Source organism: Stomoxys calcitrans, chromosome 4 (genome assembly GCF_963082655.1).
Source record: "Stomoxys calcitrans chromosome 4, idStoCalc2.1, whole genome shotgun sequence".
Classification (NCBI taxonomy): domain Eukaryota; kingdom Metazoa; phylum Arthropoda; class Insecta; order Diptera; family Muscidae; genus Stomoxys; species Stomoxys calcitrans.
In genome coordinates this window covers 173,309,007-173,327,127 of record NC_081555.1, presented here as the reverse complement: position 1 = coordinate 173,327,127, position 18,121 = coordinate 173,309,007, and the positions used below count along the sequence as shown (strand labels likewise).

The 18,121-nt window shown below is 36.7% G+C and overlaps 1 protein-coding gene across 9 annotated transcripts in view; it reads left to right on the top strand.

Moving 5' to 3' along the window:
• The window catches only part of LOC106082695 (potassium voltage-gated channel protein Shaker), a 694,624-nt gene that overhangs the window by 576,472 nt on the left and 100,031 nt on the right, over window positions 1–18,121 (top strand). For all 9 annotated transcript variants that reach the window (XM_059366522.1, XM_059366520.1, XM_059366519.1 and 6 more), the window contains 3 exons: window positions 6,925–7,048; window positions 16,479–16,647; window positions 17,150–17,246. In XM_059366522.1, coding sequence (XP_059222505.1) covers window positions 6,925–7,048; window positions 16,479–16,647; window positions 17,150–17,246 — 390 coding nt within the window. The remainder of the gene's footprint in view (window positions 1–6,924; window positions 7,049–16,478; window positions 16,648–17,149; window positions 17,247–18,121) is intronic.

Here is an 18,121-nt window from a genome sequence, read left to right as displayed (position 1 = left end):
TTTCCTTGCCATGATGTAAGACTTTATGTACTGTCGGTGTTAAAGCTTTCCACGAATATAAATCAGATAAAATGTTTTTTGTGTCATTACTATAAGCTTCAAATTTGGTTGAATTTATCATCTTTTTGCTATTGATTACAGCCAAAATCACTTTGAATCGTCTTAGCAAGTGTTCATCAAGACCGGTTATTTTAGATGTCGATACGGGGTCCTCAAAAAACCGCCTTGCCGAGTTGCCATCATTTGTGCTTCCGTATCCGTAAAGAGGTTTATCTATTATAAGTCCCTTTTGTTTAAACTCCAACTGGATTCGATTCTTCTCTTCCTGCCTCATTTTGTGAAGATCTTGGTTGTTTCTAGCAGAGACATCGCGGTTTCCAGGGCTAGTCCGATATTTAAGGTCATACGATAAATGCAAACAATACTCCATGAATCGAATTCTACAGTGCAGGGGCGAAATACCGAAATTGAGCGCATTTTCGTTTACTAAATTTTCATCAGACTTGTCCTCGAATTGCCCATTCTTCTTGCCACAAATATTGCATCTCCAATTGGACATAACGCCAGTTAATGCGTTTGCCACCTTTCCATCGATCATAGTGAGTTGTAGTTGAAACGAAACTTTTATATTTCTTCCCAATTGGTTTATAACAATCATGGGTAATGCAGCAATTTCTTCCTTTATTTCGTTCACCAAAGATCGTGTTGTGTTCCGGTCTTCCTTTGTATACTCAAACCGAATTGGGCGACATAAATATTTTGACCCAGGTGTTCTATTTATCCATATATCTTGAAATGCATTTTCTTTCGATGATGAAGATTGGTCCTTGTACAATCTCATTCTCAATGGTACTAATGATGCCATGAAAATTGATGCGAAGTTGGTATCTATTTCTGTTTGTTGCTTATATTCGGAAAATCCAGATGATCCATCACAACCCCATTTGCTGATCAAAACCACTTCGGAATTATTACATGTGTTCAACTGTTCTTCAGTAAAATTAGAAATAATTCTAACAGCTGTATTTTCAACAAGATCAGCAAGTTTCACTCTTGCTTTTAATTCGTCCACGTATATATTTGATGGCACCATTTTCGTCCTGGTGTTGTACAATTTATGTTTTGAGGGTAAACAACCCCATCCTTTTTCACGAAGAGCCTTCCTCATTGTTGAGTATTTGTTTCTTGAGAGGCCTAGGTTCAAAATCAGGGCCAGTGCATCTTCCTCCGTGAATTCTGTAGTCGATTTTGGAGTTGGAATACTTTCTACCATTCTCTTTACCCTTTTCGGAGATGCTAATGGTAAAACATCGACAATTCGTCCAACATTTTTTGGTTGTGTTTTTAACAATGCTGTTTTGAACGTATCTTTTATTAAATTTGGCGGATGTGCCGCCAATAGTTCCTCTTGTTTTTTCTTTTTGGTTTTCTCCGTAACTTCGTCGTATGCTTTGCTAGGCCGGCCGGGAATCAGCGGTTTAATTTCAATAAGTAGATCCGATTTCAGCCATATTTGTGCAATATTTGTGGCAAGAAGAATGGGCAATTCGAGGACAAGTCTGATGAAAATTTAGTAAACGAAAATGCGCTCAATTTCGGTATTTCGCCCCTGCACTGTAGAATTCGATTCATGGAGTATTGTTTGCATTTATCGTATGACCTTAAATATCGGACTAGCCCTGGAAACCGCGATGTCTCTGCTAGAAACAACCAAGATCTTCACAAAATGAGGCAGGAAGAGAAGAATCGAATCCAGTTGGAGTTTAAACAAAAGGGACTTATAATAGATAAACCTCTTTACGGATACGGAAGCACAAATGATGGCAACTCGGCAAGGCGGTTTTTTGAGGACCCCGTATCGACATCTAAAATAACCGGTCTTGATGAACACTTGCTAAGACGATTCAAAGTGATTTTGGCTGTAATCAATAGCAAAAAGATGATAAATTCAACCAAATTTGAAGCTTATAGTAATGACACAAAAAACATTTTATCTGATTTATATTCGTGGAAAGCTTTAACACCGACAGTACATAAAGTCTTACATCATGGCAAGGAAATTGTGGAATACAACATACTTCCGTTAGGAGAACTTACAGAAGAAGCTCAGGAATCCCGTAATAGAGATGTTAAACAGTTCCGGCTTTTCAATACCCGAAAGAGCACCAAATTTAACCAAAATTATGATTTACTTCAATATTTATTGTTATCGTCTGATCCGGTACTATACAGCATCAGAACTAAATGGCTACCAAAAATATGTGACGATATAGATAAGGACGATCCCGATGCCATTCAAATTAAAGAGCTTTTAAATTTTGATACCTTAGATTATTTGGTAGAGAATAAAATCAAATAATACAAAACTAAAATGCTTTTTTATTTTGGGAGTAGCTAATATACATATAAACGCACGCCGATGCGAAGTGTTTTCGCTCTAAAACACATATTTTTATTCCAATTTTTTTAAACTTTGGCAGGAGACCTTTTTTTATTCTAACACATTTGTATTGTAAACCCTGGGCAAATCTATCAATGTTTTAGTGTAGGCCCCATATAAGGTTCCATTTCACAAATAGACATTTTTATATAGAGTTTAATGAAGTGTAAATGAATTTTAGAGTAGATAGAATCCGAGTTGAGAAATGTTTTATACATTGTTGGAAAGGTATGAAAATTTCCTTTACGATAAGGTATGTTGCGTAAATATGGCTATAGTGTGTCATGTGCAATTAGGACAACAAAAACAAAATTTGGGAAATTCGACTTTTTTGAAAAATTGACTTTTTTATTGCCGGTTCCATAAAATGGAATAGAATAGAGATATTTCCATGATTCTTTTTGTGTTTTGTAGAAGAAGTGTTACCAAATAAAAGTTTATTTAACATCTTTGCAATAAAATGTGACGTAATACTTGTTTTTTAGCAATGAATATAGCACTACTTGAAAATTGACTTTTTTCAGTATTTTGATCGCTACGATCTCATTTATGGCTAGGATATGGCGAGACATACCTTAAAATGTTGGGAACATTTTAAGCTTTCATTTAAGTTCAAAAAAAGCGAAAAAATCCCCGTGGAACTTTTTTTCCAGTGAGAAACTTTTGAAGTTTAGTAAAAAAATTGGCCATTTTGGTCTTAAGATAACGGTGTTGTTTGATATCGAAATTAGCCAAATTAGCACTTAAAACTTTTCTTAATACCTCGACTTTGTGAAAATGGAAAGAAATGATAATGCTTTGACGGCCAAAGTTTGCGAAAACTTAAAGGAAATGGGAGTATCTTTTTTGAAAAATTTTGCAATTTTTTGACAAAAAAAATATTTTTCATATTGAAAACGATGCCATTTTTAAACCGCCAAAGATATTCACGTGATTCCTTTTGTATTTTATGCACACATATGCTGGCATAATTTGTGTGAAGTATGAAGTTTATAGCTTTAAAATTGACGGAGTTATTTAAAAAACACTGAAAAAAACCAAGGCCAAATTTTCATATTTTAAAATTAAACAATTCATAACTCCTTAACAGTACACGATGGCATGGTACTTTATGCATAAGTTTTTTAGATCTTGTCAAGCTCTTTCTCTAGAGTCCTAAATCATGTAAATCGGTTGAGTAGATCAAAAGTTATGGCCCCCAGAAGCTTGGAGAAGTCAAAAGTGGTCAACTTTGACACCCTGTAGCTCACCCTGTATTAAAGATATGGACCAACAACAGCACTTTTCTGAAAGCCTATGTCCTCCTCTACAAATGTCTAGAACATTTTGTATGGCTAAAATCAACAGATAAAAAGTTGTAGACTTATTTCCAATTTTTTTGCCATTTGGCCCACTGTGCAACGTTCTGTATCAAGTTTCTTGGGGTCCACCACTTCTCTAAAACACCCACCTCCAACAGGAATTTTTTTACTGACCATGGCAATATGAGGCTCAAATAAAAAGAATTTTGGAGTAGAATACGAATCTGATATCCAAAAGTGAGACCAAGTGTTTGGGGGACGTCTCATTCCATAAACCAATGGCAATATGGAGTTTGAGAGCAGACCAAGATGCTGAAGGTTTTTTAGGGCTAAGGATCTGGGGACCACCCCACCCCAATATGACATGGTTTATGACCCCGAAAAACCGGGTTTCAAAAACGGAAGTGATCAATCTAAGTATACCGCTAGGCTTAGAATCACTTCCACCAGTTTGGTGCGATCTTTACAAAACTAAGCATGAAGTCATTAACTTCAAGTCTTAATAAGTGTACAAAATTTTATAAAAATCGGTTCAGTTTAGATATAGCTCCTATATACTCGTATATCATTCATAAGATATGGACTTTTCAGGCTGTTGTTGCCATAATTTTGTTTCGATCCTTACACAATTTCATAAACATCAGATGAGATTTAAATATACATCTCACATATATCTTTCATCCGACAAGGCCTTTTAAGACTTCAGTAGCCACAATTTCAATTTGATCCTTACCAAATTGAGCACGATTTTGCCCATGAACATTCCATAAGGAATAGGGGCAAACTCCTCTCATAACAATGAGTGCTCTCCGATTAAAGTTTAAGTTTAATGTTAAGGGGCCTCCTTCTTATAGCCGAGTTCGATCGGATTTGGGGAGAAGTTTTTACACAAGACAAAATACCTCACAGATGTCACCAGCATTAGGCGGGGATAACCACTGCTGAAATTTGTTTTCTGATGTTCTCGCCAGGATTCGAACACAGGCGTTCAGCATCAAAGGCGGACATGCCACCCTCAGCGCTACGGTGGCCTCCAATCCCCCCAAAAGATTTACATATAGCTCCCATGTATATCTTTTAGCAATTTTAGATCCTATTGCAAGAAAATCTAACAAAGTTCTGTTCGATTTTTTTTTTCACGTAACCAACACGCAGGGGATGTCCCCTATATATGCAGTGCAATGCGTTGGCAATTAGGAAAGTTAAGGGTTGGAGGGGGGAAAGAGGGAGTAGTGTTTATTGATATCAGCCTTAAATTTCTGAACGTCAATGTTGGTGGGAAAGACATTAGCCGGAAATCGATTTCACATACGAATGGTTCGAGCGAAAAATGAATTTTCTCGATAATGCATGGTCCGGTCAACTGGCCAATCGATTACAAACGGAAGTGAGCTCCTGACAAGTCTTGTATTCCTGGTGAACATTCTAACGTCCAGGATAAGAAGACGAATATCCCTGGAACACACGCCATGAAAATAAGGATAAAGCAATACAACGCTACCCACATTCCGACGATGTTCAAGGGAAGCAATAGAGTTGGGTACCCTACTGTCCCCAATCAACACCATAGCTCTCCGTTCAACCCGGTCAAGTAGCTCCAAGGATGATTTTGGAGCTCCTGAGAGTTATATTCCATCCTCGGCCTGATGTAGGTAGTATAGATATGGAGAAGATCAGAACAGGTGAAATATTTCTTGCACCGCTGAAAAAAGCCTCAACACTAGAATGCTTCTTTCGAGACTTCGAATACGTGTTTTGACCAACGGACATCACATTGTATCTTCATGCCCAGAACATGAAGAGCATCTGACTGCTCAATATATATACCGTCGATAGATATCGACGAATGAAGTGGGTCAGTGAATCGCTTGTGAGACAAGAAACAGCACTGCGTCTTCTGTGCGTTAAAGTCTACTCGGTTCATTTTACCACACTCGGAAATGGCCCACAAATCCTGGGAGAGCGTCTCATCCATAATGCGCCTCCTGTCCACAATTTCTTGAGGACTAGGCCTACGGTCGAATGAATATGAATGACACAGACTACTGTCATCTGCAAATGAGTAGATTGGATTCGAAGTCTGACCCAATAGATCATCAATGAAAATAAGAAAAAAGGAGAGGGGAAAGGGGAAAGGACAGAGCCTTGTGGCACACCTGCGATCAATGTATACTCATTTGATGAGAACTTATCTATAACAACTCGTATAGTGCGATTTCTGAGAATGCTCGATATAAATCGAACGAAGTTATTACCGACACCAAAAGAGATAAGTTTTGATAAAAGTTTAAGTTTTAAAAGTAAATTTACCTTCAAATACTGACCTTATATGGTAGGAAAAAAATGTGTCCTCTAGTTTCACTAAGCCTTAAGTTCATTAAAATAACTCATTTAAACTTACCAAGCAAAACTTCTTAAATACTACAATCCAAATGAAATCACTCCCATTCATACAGAAATTTACTGCAATTTTACAATTATTACAAATATATTTTAATAAAACCATTTAAATGCCACAAATGCAATTCATTTTATGCAAATTAAATATTCATATCGTACATACATATCACTTGCCCAAATCAAAGGCCAAATGGCCCGGAGCCCAAAAGAAAACTCAACGAAATGAGAAACTTTGTACAAATGTTCTACAACATCCGGTTTGAGGAAGCGCCAGGAAGAAGAAGAAGGACGAACATACACTTCAGGTCTTGCAAACAATACTTTATGGTGTGGCAAATTAAATGGCCAAATTGATTTAGATTACAGTGTGAACTTTAACAACATTTTTGTCAAGCAGCCAAAAAAGAAAAACGAAAAACTCGGTTGTGGCAATTGTTGATTGTTGCAGTACACACCAAGTGATGCACAAACATGAGTTTTAAGTTTTACCTCCATTTTTTTCCCCCAATATTTTTTTGGCAACATGCAAAGTATTCCAATGGACGTAAAGACAGACAGACATACTTTTGGCTGTGTTATGGACAAACTTGCAAATCCAGCAAAAAGGCCTTGGTGTCCTTTAAGAATTGCCTATTTGTTATATTTTTTATATTTTTTTTTTTCTAGGGTGCTCATGAATAAATTTATAAAACTATGTAGACTAGCATTTAAAGTGCATTGTGGCCATAACAATAATAGTAATAATAATTTTTTATGTGTGTTCTCTTCTACTTTCTCCCATAGGTCTTTACCCAAATTGAGCAGTCAAGACGAAGAAGGGGGGGCTGGTCATGGCTATGGTGGCGGGCCACAACACTTTGAACCCATTCCTCATGATCATGATTTTTGTGAAAGAGTTGTTATAAATGTAAGTATTATCATTACAAACAAGCCCACACGTACATGGTATATATGGATTGTATATATTAAGAGCCTTTATCAATATCCAAGTGCATTTTTGTTGTAATTTTAAATGAATGATAGTTGATTTTATAGGGCTTGGCAATGCACTTACCACTTACCATGTTTACCAAGTGATTACTTGACCATGTGGAGATGGTTTTTGTAAGTGTGTATGGTAAAGTGCTTGTTAATTGCTTGGAATCTCTAAAGGGCTTGTATTATGGGGATTTGTGCAATTAAAGTTCCTATTATTAAGCTTTTAAATGTGTTCAATGTGTTGGCACATAATGGGAAACTAAATTTAATTTTAATGTTGCAGAGTGGCATACATCGAAAAGAAAATCAGACGCTTGAAAATAGGCGGAGATAAAACTTTGAAATATTGACTCTTTTTCGCAGCCCGAATAAGTTTTCGAAAGGTCGAAGTGACTAACATCAGAGGCTTGCCAAAGGCCTCCTTATCTCCCTATCACCTCAGCTCTTACCATTTAAAATGTCATAGAGTTACATATAAAGGGTTTTGCAATAGGAAGTGTTTTGTGGTATTCACAGATAAAATTCGACTTCTTGAGTTTAATGATCAGATGTTCATTTCATAATAAAGAGAAAGGAAAATCGTTAATAATGAACAAGAAAAATGAGTTAAGTTTGGCCGGGCCGAACTTTGGATACCCACCACCTCGGGTATATATATACACCACCTTTCATCAAAATCCGGTGAAAATTGCATACCTTGTGTTTCATAGCAGTTATATCGAAATATGTCCCGATATGGACCAAATACCGATAAGTACAGTAGCTATATCTAAAAATAAACCGGTCTGAACCATAAACGACACGGATGTCGAAAAGCCTAACCTAAGTCACTGTGTCAAATTTCAGTGAAATCGGATTATAAATGAGCCTTTTATGGGACCAAAAACTTAAATCGTGAAATCGGTCTATATGGCAGCTATATCCAAATCTGTACTAGTCAAGTTGCATAAAAATGTCGATGAGCATTTCGGCGAAATCGCACATCCGATGCGCCTCTTATGGCCCCAAAACCTAAAACCGAGAGATCGGTCTATATGGCAGCTATATCCAAATCTAGATCGATCTGTGCCATATTGCAGAAGTATGTCAAGGGGCTTAACTAAACTCACTGTCCCAAATTTCGGCGACATCGGACAATAACTGCTCCTTTTAGGGGCCAAAACAACTTAAATCGGGAAATCGGTCTATATGGCAGCTATATCCAAATCTGAACCGAACAGGGACAAATTGAAGAAACATGTCGGAGGCCCACTGTCCTAAATTTCAGCAAAATCGAATAATAAATGTGGCTTTTTTGGGCCTAAGACCCTAAATCAGTGGATTGGTCTATATGGCAGCTATATCCAAATCTAGACCGATCTGTGCCAAATTGACGAAGGACCTTACACAACTCACTGTCCCAAATTTCAGCAAAATCGGATAATAAATGTGGCTTTTATAGGCCTAAGACCGCAAATCAGTGGATTGGTCTATATGGCACCTATATCCACAACTGGACCGATCTGGGCCAAATTGGAGAAGGATGTGGACTGGCCTAACACAATTCACTGTCCCAAATTTTAGCAAAATCGGATAACAAATGTGGCTTTTATGGGCCTAAGACCCTAAATCGGCGGATCGGTCTGGGATGGGGGCTATATCAAGATATAGTCCGATGTGGCCCACCTTCGAACTTAACCTGCTTATGAACAAAAAAAGTATCTGTGCAAAGTTTTAGCTCAATATTTATATTTTTAAAGACTGTAGCGTGATTTCAACAGACAGACGGACGGACATATCTAGATCGTCTTAAATTTTTTACGCTGATCAAAAATATATATTCGTTATAGGGTCGGAAATGGATATTTCGATGTATTGCAAACGGAATGACAAAATGAATATACCCCCATCCTTCGGTGGTGGGTATAAAAAGAACATCAGCCAAATGGCCACCACGACCACACCACCATATCCTTTTCATTAAATTTTCCAGCGCCAAATCGCAAAGTGACAGCCCTTTGTCCTCGAAAGCCTCACGAATTCTAACTTTGAGGGGTAGAATCGACATTGGACTACTTGGGCTACTCCGTCTTTCACGTGACCCCAAAGGCTGTAGTCGCAAGGTGTTGAACCACAAGATCTAGTTGGCCAATTGTGATCACCTCTTTCAGAGATAAAACGGCCCGGAATCTATTATCATAAAAGAGCAATGGTTTCGTTGCTTTTCTGGCACGTAACGCCGTCTTGTTGAAAGTAACCGTTATTCACATCAATACCGAGCTTTGAAAATCATCAATCATCCCTCCATAGCTCAATCCATTTACCGTAATTGTTGATCCAGTCGGAACATAAATTGCATGAAACAGTCAGACGTTAAGCATGCGGAAGCTTCTCTACAATAACTCTTGGATTTTGGGAGCATATATTCTCAATCAGGTTTTTATACCCTACACCACCACTGTGGTACAGGGTTGTTGTTGTAGCCACATTATCAAGTGAAGGTGGCGATCCTCGTCAAGCTCATGTAGGTGAGTAAGCTTGTTCCGGTCCAAAGGAATGATCGCCGCGAAAACAATGTGGCCATTGGTTATTTAAAGGCGCCAATAACTCGCCTTGTCATATCTAGCATCGTGCCACTCAGTGTTTGTGCAAGAATCGGTTCCGCCCGGCCTCTCACTGAGACTCTCCGTTCAATACCGCTGATTTTCCGCGACTGTCGTTGCATCTACTCCGTATGGAGCATTCCACTATCCGCAACCTGTGGACGCACCCGGTAGCTTGCAGCTAAGCTTCACATGACAGCAATGAACACCACACAAATTGGACGTCAATGTTCCAGACTGTGTGATGCTCACAGCTATCCCGTGGTACAGGGTATTATAACTTTGTTTGTGCTTTTGTTTGCAATGCTAAGAAGGAGAAGAGCTAAACTCATCGATAAGTATACCGATCGGCTTAGAATCCCTTCCTGATTCGATTTACCAATGTCCCTCTGTCCGTGTAAATGTCCATATTTTCTTGTGATCAATTTTGCACATCTTTAGCCCAAGAATGAACATTATTGATTTTGAACAAAATTGGTTCAGATTTAGATATAGCTCCAGTATATTGTGGCACAGATAAGTCTTCATACACTTTCGTAAATGGCATCTATGTAAACTGACTGTAACTTAATTAAAATATGATTTTATCCAATACATTGGAACTAATTATAACACAAAGGAGACCACCGTAGCGCAGATGTTAGCATGTCCGCCTATGACGCTGAACGCCTGGGTTCGAATCCTGGCGGGAACAACAGAAAAAATTTCACCGGTGGTTATCCCCTTCTAATGATGGCGACATTTGTGAGGTACTTTGCCATGTAAAAACTTCTCCCCATAGAGGTGTCGCTCTTCGGCACGCCGTTTGGACTCGGCTATAAAAAGGAGGTCCCTTATCGTTGAGCATAAAATTTAATTTAAAATTTAAAACATGAGGTGTTTCCTAATTCGAGTGCAAAATTTCAAAATATTCGGTTCAGATTTAGATATAACTCCCATATATCGTGGGTGTAATGCTATCTTGTTCCATACACCACTTTATTGATTTGGAAATAAACGCTCTTGAAAGTTGCAAAATGCTTTGAAATAGGCCATACATGGCCTATTTTGAAAACTAAGAGCGTGACATAACACCACAAAAGCCGGTCCTAACTCAAAAATGGCGTATGAAACAAAATAGCATTAAGCCGACGGTATGTCTTTCATCCAATATGGCCTTTTAAGGCTGTAGAAGCCACAATTTTTTCCCGATCTTAACAAAATTTTGCACGAGATGTTATTTTTTGACGTCCCAATACGTGCGCAAAATATCAGATATAGCACCCATATACCTATATATTTCTTTCGATATGGACCTTAAAAAAAGCAGTCTCTTTATAGGCAAACAAAGGATAATGGATAAAAATTAACATGCTATTGGAGCTATTGCAGGTTATAGACCGATTCGGGCCATACATGGTTTGGATTTTGGAGACCATATTAGAAGAAATTGTGCAAAATTTCATTTAAATTGATGAAAAATTGAGTCCCCCTCAATAACTAAAATATGGGAACTATATCAGCAAATAAAACGATTCAGACCATACTTGGTACGTATGTGGAAGGTCATATGAGAAGTCGTTGAATAAAATCTAAGCCAAGTCGCCTAAGAATGGCGTCCTCCAGAGGCTGAAAAATTCAAATCAGGAGCTCATTTTATATGGCAGAAATATGAAGTTTTGAACTGATTTAGATCATACTTAGCACGGCTATTGGAAATCATAACAAAACACCTCATACAAAATTTCAGCCAAATCGGAAAACAATTGCGCCCTCTAAAGGCTCAAGAAGCCAAGATCCAAGAATTACGGAATTAGTATACCACCCATCCTATGGTGGAGGGTATAGCAAGTTCGTTACTACTTTAAGACATAAAATCAAAATAAAGCATTTTTTAAGACTACCAAAAATACATAAATCAATGAAATCTTTATGATGTGTATCGCACTACAGAGACCTTTTTGCGCTCCCATAATAATAGCCATTTTCAAAAGATTTCATTTACCCATACAAACTTTAGCTTCCTTTTTTTGTACTTTCTTTCCAACAAGAATTTATTCTCTTATGAATGTATCTTAAGGTTATTTATAAATAGCCATTAATTTGCCATTAATAAAGTTCATTGCACCAATAATTATTGTTGTCGACCAGAGATGATTTATAAAAAGGGTGACACCCCATATAGATGAAAGCAGAGAATTAATGCTAAATATTTATTGAACCATTTTCTCTATGTGTTTTTTTCGCCCTTGATAAAAATAAACTAAATGGGTTTCCCATCAAATAGTGGTGATTTTTGTTATTATTACCCTTGTTGGAGATTTGTTACAAATCTTAGGCATGAGGCATTACATCTTCACAAATAAATTGCCAACCATAAATTCTTTGTTAATTATTACCTTTGCTAAAATATTCACCTGAATGCTACAAGAAATTTATTGTGTTTATAAATTATATTTCGGGTTAATAAATAACTAGGCCAAACAGTGCCTTTCAATAAATTAATGGCGCATTAACATAATTGTGATACTTGCATATATTATGGGGAAATAACAGTTCATCCCCCAAAAAAGAAATGTAAAAACACATTAAGCTCGGCTGAGCCGAACATTGGATAACCGCCACAATGAATACACATACATATCTTCAATAAAATCAGTGAAATCTTGTTGCGTATCATTATATCACAATAAATCCAAATAAACTCAGAACGTGTTTGAATTGCCGACTGAGATCTGCTTATTATTGGCAAAAATTTGAGTTTGAATTATGTTACAACATTAAATTGAACATGGCATTCCTTTCAATATGCACGATCTATTTTAAAAATAACAAGTAAGAGTGTTCTAAGTTCGGTCGAATCTTATATACCCTCTACAATGGATCGCATCTGTAGAGTGCTTTGCGCAGTATCTCTTTTTAGGCAAACAAAGAATAATGAATAAGGACGGAGGAGGAGGAGCTATATCAAGTTATAGTCCGATTCGGGGCTCAAGAAGCAAAATCGAGAGATCGGTTTATATGGGAGCTGTATCAAGCTATAGATCGATTCAGACCATATTGCACACGTATGTTGAAGTCCATGGGAGAAGCTGTTGTACAAAATTTATGACAAATCGGACGAGAATTGCGCTCTCTAGAGGTTCAAGCATTCAAGATCCAAGATCAGTTTATGTGGCAGCTATATCAGGTTATGTACCGATTTGCCATGGGAGAAGCTGTTGTACAAAATTTGTGACAAATCGGACGAGAATTGCGCTCTCTAGAGGCTCAAGCATTCAAGATCCAAGATCAGTTTATATGGCAGCTATATCAGGTTATGTACCGATTTGCCATGGGAGAAGCTGTTGTACAAAATTTGTGACAAATCGGACGAGAATTGCGCTCTCTAAAGGCTCAAGCATTCAAGATCCAAGATCAGTTTATATGGCAGCTATATCAGGTTATGTACCGATTTGGGCCATACTTATCACAGATTTTGGAAGTCATATTAAAACACCTCATTCAAAATTTTTGCCAAATCGGATGAGAATTGCGCCCTCTAGTGGCTAAATAAGTTAAGATCCAAAATCGGTTTATATGGCACCTATACCAGGTTATGGACCGATTTGGGCCATACTGCGCACAAATGTTGGAAGTGATACCAAAACACCTCGTGCAAAATACCAGCCAAATCGGATAAGAATTGTTCCCTCCAAAAGCTCAAGAAGTCAAGACCCAAGATCGGGTTATAAGGTAGCTATATCGGGTTATGCATCGATTTGAACCATACTTAGCACAGTTGTTGTAAGTGATATCAAAACATTACGTGCTAAATTTCAGTCAAATCGGACGAGAATTGTGCCCTCTAGAGGCTCAAGAAGTCAAGACCCAATATCGGTTTATATGGCAACTATATCAAAACATGGACCGATTTGGCCCATTTACAATCCCAACTGACCTACACTAATAAAAAGTATTACCGCAAAATTTGAAGCGGTTAGCTTTACTGCTTCGAAAGTTAGCGTGCTTTTGACAGACGGACGGACGGACGGACGGACAGACGGACGGACGAACAGACGGACGAACAGACGGACGAACAGACGGACGGACGAATGGACAGACGGACGGACGGACAGACGGACAGACGGACGGACGGATGGACGGACATGGCTAGTTCGACTTCATGGGGTCTTAGACGCGTATTTCGATATGTTACAAACAGAATGACGGAATTAGTATACCCCCATCCTATGGTGGAGGGTATAAAAAGAATATACATAAGCATAACGTTACATTAATTTATAAATAAAAAAAAACTAGTTGAAACCCCGAATAACATGTTCCATATATCAAGAATGAAAGTTATTGTCAATTATATTGGGTTGTCCAAAAAGTAATTGCGGATTTTTCATATAGTCGGCGTTGACAAATTTTTTCACAGCTTGTGACTCTGTAATTGCATTCTTTCTTCTGTCAGTTATCAGCTGTTACTTTTAGCTTGCTTTAGAAAAAAAGTGTAAAAAAAGTATTTTTAATTAAAGTTCATTCTAAGTTTTATTAAAAATGCATTTACTTTCTTTTAAAAAATCCGCAATTACTTTTTGGGCAACCCAATACATTCGTAAATTGCAAAATATATAGTAGGTCTCGATTAAAATTGCAAATCTGGAAGAAGTCGAATATCCCCGAAACAAGACTTGATACTGTAGACCTCAAGCAGACTTTTTGTAAAGATTTCTAAGCACTGTCCCACAAAAAAAAATTTTGGAAATCGATCACAAACGAAGATTGGGAAGCCCCAACAAAATTTTCGAAATATTGAGGTAACCAAATTTAGGGGCCTGCCAAACGGCGCTCGGACAACCTGGAGCACACGATCTCGTTAGTACATCAGCTCTTACCACTCCAAATTTCAAAGATATATTTTTACCCGTTCTTAGACGGCATATTTTTTACTATTTTTTTTTTTCGTTTTTCTCCCACTGTGCGTCAGTGCACTCAACAGCGAAAGTATAAAATTTCATCAAACAATCAAATCAGTTTACTTGGAAGCTTTATCAGGTCATGGATCAATTTAACAGAAAAAAAATGCATTGCCTGACTCTTTGGTCCTAATCTAGTCATTCCATTTTTAACACCTGGAATATTGATTTGCAGCCCCATAAAGTAACCATATTTATACCCTATGCCACTACTGTGGTGTGGGCATTATAACTTAGTATATTTGTTTGTAACACCCAGAAGCTGATTCGATTTAGCTATGTCCGTCTGGTGTCCGTTCGACAGTCCGCCCGTCTGTCTGTGCATGATAATTTATGTAGAAACTAAATGTTGCAATTTCATTCGTCTTCAAATTTAGCATGGGGATCTTTTTTGACCTAGACGAAGCCAATTGAAATTGGAAAAAATCGTTTCAGATTTGAATATAGCTTCGATGCAAATGTTCATCCGATTTTATCGTCATTTGTGAACCACCATGGCGCAGAGGTTAGCATGTCCGCCCATGATGCTGAACGCCTGGGTTCGAATCCTGGCGAGACCATCAGAAAAAATTTTCAACTGTGGTTTTCCCTTGCTAATGCTGGCAACATTTGTGAGGTACTATGACAAGTTAAACTTCGCTCCAAAGAGGTGTCGCACTGCGACACGCCGTTCGGACTCGGCTACAAAAATGAGTCCCCGTATCATTGAGCTTAAAATTTGAATCGGACTGCACTCATTGATATGTGAGAAGTTTGCCCCTGTTCATTAGTGGAATGTTCATGGGCAAAATTTGCAAATTTTTGATTACCTATGGAAGGCCATAAAAAATTCATCTAAGGACAAAATTTCTATAAAATGTTGACATAAGACAAACATTCAGAATGGTAGGTTATAAAAATTCAGTTTTATTGAATTTTCAATTTTTTCACAAACCCATTAATTCTGTTAGTATAAATTATTTTTATAGGACTGGCAAAGAACCATTAATAATACATCTTAAAAAAGGTGAGCCATTTTGGGTCAAAAATCGGCAATCGTTCAAACCAGACTGTATCACTATACTAAGAAAATACGTAACCACGTTTTCTAACATCGACCTGATGACCTTAATAATTATAAGACCTTCAAAGTAAAAAAAAAAACTTAAAGTGATTTTTAAACTGACGAAAATCTTCATGTCTGGCAGCCCTGGATACAACCCCCATATTTATTAATAATCCATAGTTTGAGTAGATATTAAAGAGCATAAGTGTTAAATACATTAAAGGCACATTGTTGGAATGCAATGCCAAGCCAAATGGAATGGAAATGGAAATGGGTTGAGATTTTCTGGGGATCGAAAATTCGGACACATATTTTTGGGATACATGGGGCATATATGAATTATTACAGAAGCGTATTTAGTATGTTGAAGTTAATAGACGTTCCTTAGACGTACTTCAGGTCCTTGCTCTGATATGGTCTTAGGTTGTGAAATAGGGGGACCGCTTTATATGTCTTACTCGCCCATATGGAGCGCATTTCTGTGTGTGAAGGCTGGAGGGCTCAGTTGTAGTTATATATCAACTTTCAGCCAATGAGGACAAAAAGTATGGCTTCTATAAAGAAGCTAAAAAATTCAAGCATTTCAAAAAGAGTACAGCCATAATCCCTATTTAAAACGAAAATGTACGAACATTTTGAATTATTTCCTATATACCCAAATTTAAATAAAATATTAAAATAAAAATATTAAAAAAAAAACTTTTATTAATTATTATATTTTCTCTTTTTCCCCATTTTTCCGAACAAACCATTTTCTTGTGACCATCCTCCCTGCCCCCATATACACAGGTAAGCGGGTTAAGGTTTGAAACACAATTACGAACGCTAAATCAGTTCCCCGATACGTTACTGGGGGATCCAGCTCGGAGATTACGGTACTTTGACCCGCTGAGAAACGAATATTTTTTTGACCGTAGTCGACCGAGCTTCGATGCAATTTTATACTATTATCAAAGTGGTAAGTTCGAATATTAGCCGAAATGTAACCCAAATGGCTCTGCCAGGAGTAATAAATAATCCAATGTATTTTTATATAATGCAAATATAATACTAATCTAATGTAATCTCATTTTTCTGCTCTTCTTTTAAAACAAACCATTTGAAAAAAATACAACAACTATTACAACTACTACTACTACAACAACGAAAACAACAAATGATAAATAAAAATTTTACAATTATTTTATTATATTATTGTTATTATGATTATAATATAATTTTTAATTAATTTTTTTGTTTCTTTGGGTTTCTCTTAATTTTGTAACTTTGTTTTATATGAGTTTTTGTTTTTTTTTTCTGTTTTCTTTTTTAACTTTTATGGGTTATGTTCCCAATTACGTATCCCCCCTAAAATATGTCCTGTTGTGCATCCTCCTTAAATATCCTGCCTGCCTGATTGATTGATTGATGCCTGCCAACCTACCTACAAAAAAAAAAAAATGTAAATGAAATGTTTCTAGGTGGCCGACTACGGAGACCGGTCAATGTCCCTTTAGACGTATTTAGTGAAGAAATAAAATTTTATGAATTAGGTGATCAAGCAATTAATAAATTCAGGTAAGATTTGATTTACCTCATTACAGCTAATCTATCGTTATCGTTGAGTTACAATACCAGCAGTATTTGTATAAAAAATATTTGTGCCAAATTTTGAAAAAAAAACAAAATTTTATTTAAAAAAATGCATTTTAAGTTTTATTTTAGAGCTAAAATTCACCAAAAATTGGCCATAAATTTAGACGTGTTTTCATTTTAAGTTTCTTTATTGGAATGTTAAAATTGATAATGATATGGATTGATTGATTGATTGATAATGATTTGTTTCGAAAAATATGAAAAACATTAAAAATTAAAACATAAAAACATTCATGACCATTCTTACACTCCACACAGTTGATACACCCCGAACTCACTCAATCACAAACACCCCCACACACACACACTCACACACACACACATCGAACACCAATTGCAAATGTATTTTTTGTGTTTCTCGTATTCATAGTCGATGATAAATTTGCTTTCTATGTTTAGTACTATAAAGAATTGTTTTTAATTTTGGAATTGTCGTAGTTTGTTTTATGGTTTTTTGCAATTGTTGTTGTTTGTTTATACGTTATTAAGCAATTATACGTCCACACAGCGAGGGCAGTGTGTTAACTTTGGTAACTAAGAATAGTTTTTATTTTATTTTTTAGGGAAAATGTCCCAAAAAATTGCTTGAAGGCAAGAAAATTTAAAAAAAATTATACGAAAATATTTTTCATACAATACACCACTATCTTGTTACATATAACTTTGTCTTAATGTTTGCAACACTTAGAAGGAGAACGACAAGATCCATTGTTAAACGAAGAGATCCACTTTAAAACACTGAATGATTCTGTCTGGCCTTCTAATATTTGAACGCTTATTTTCATAAAATTTTGAAA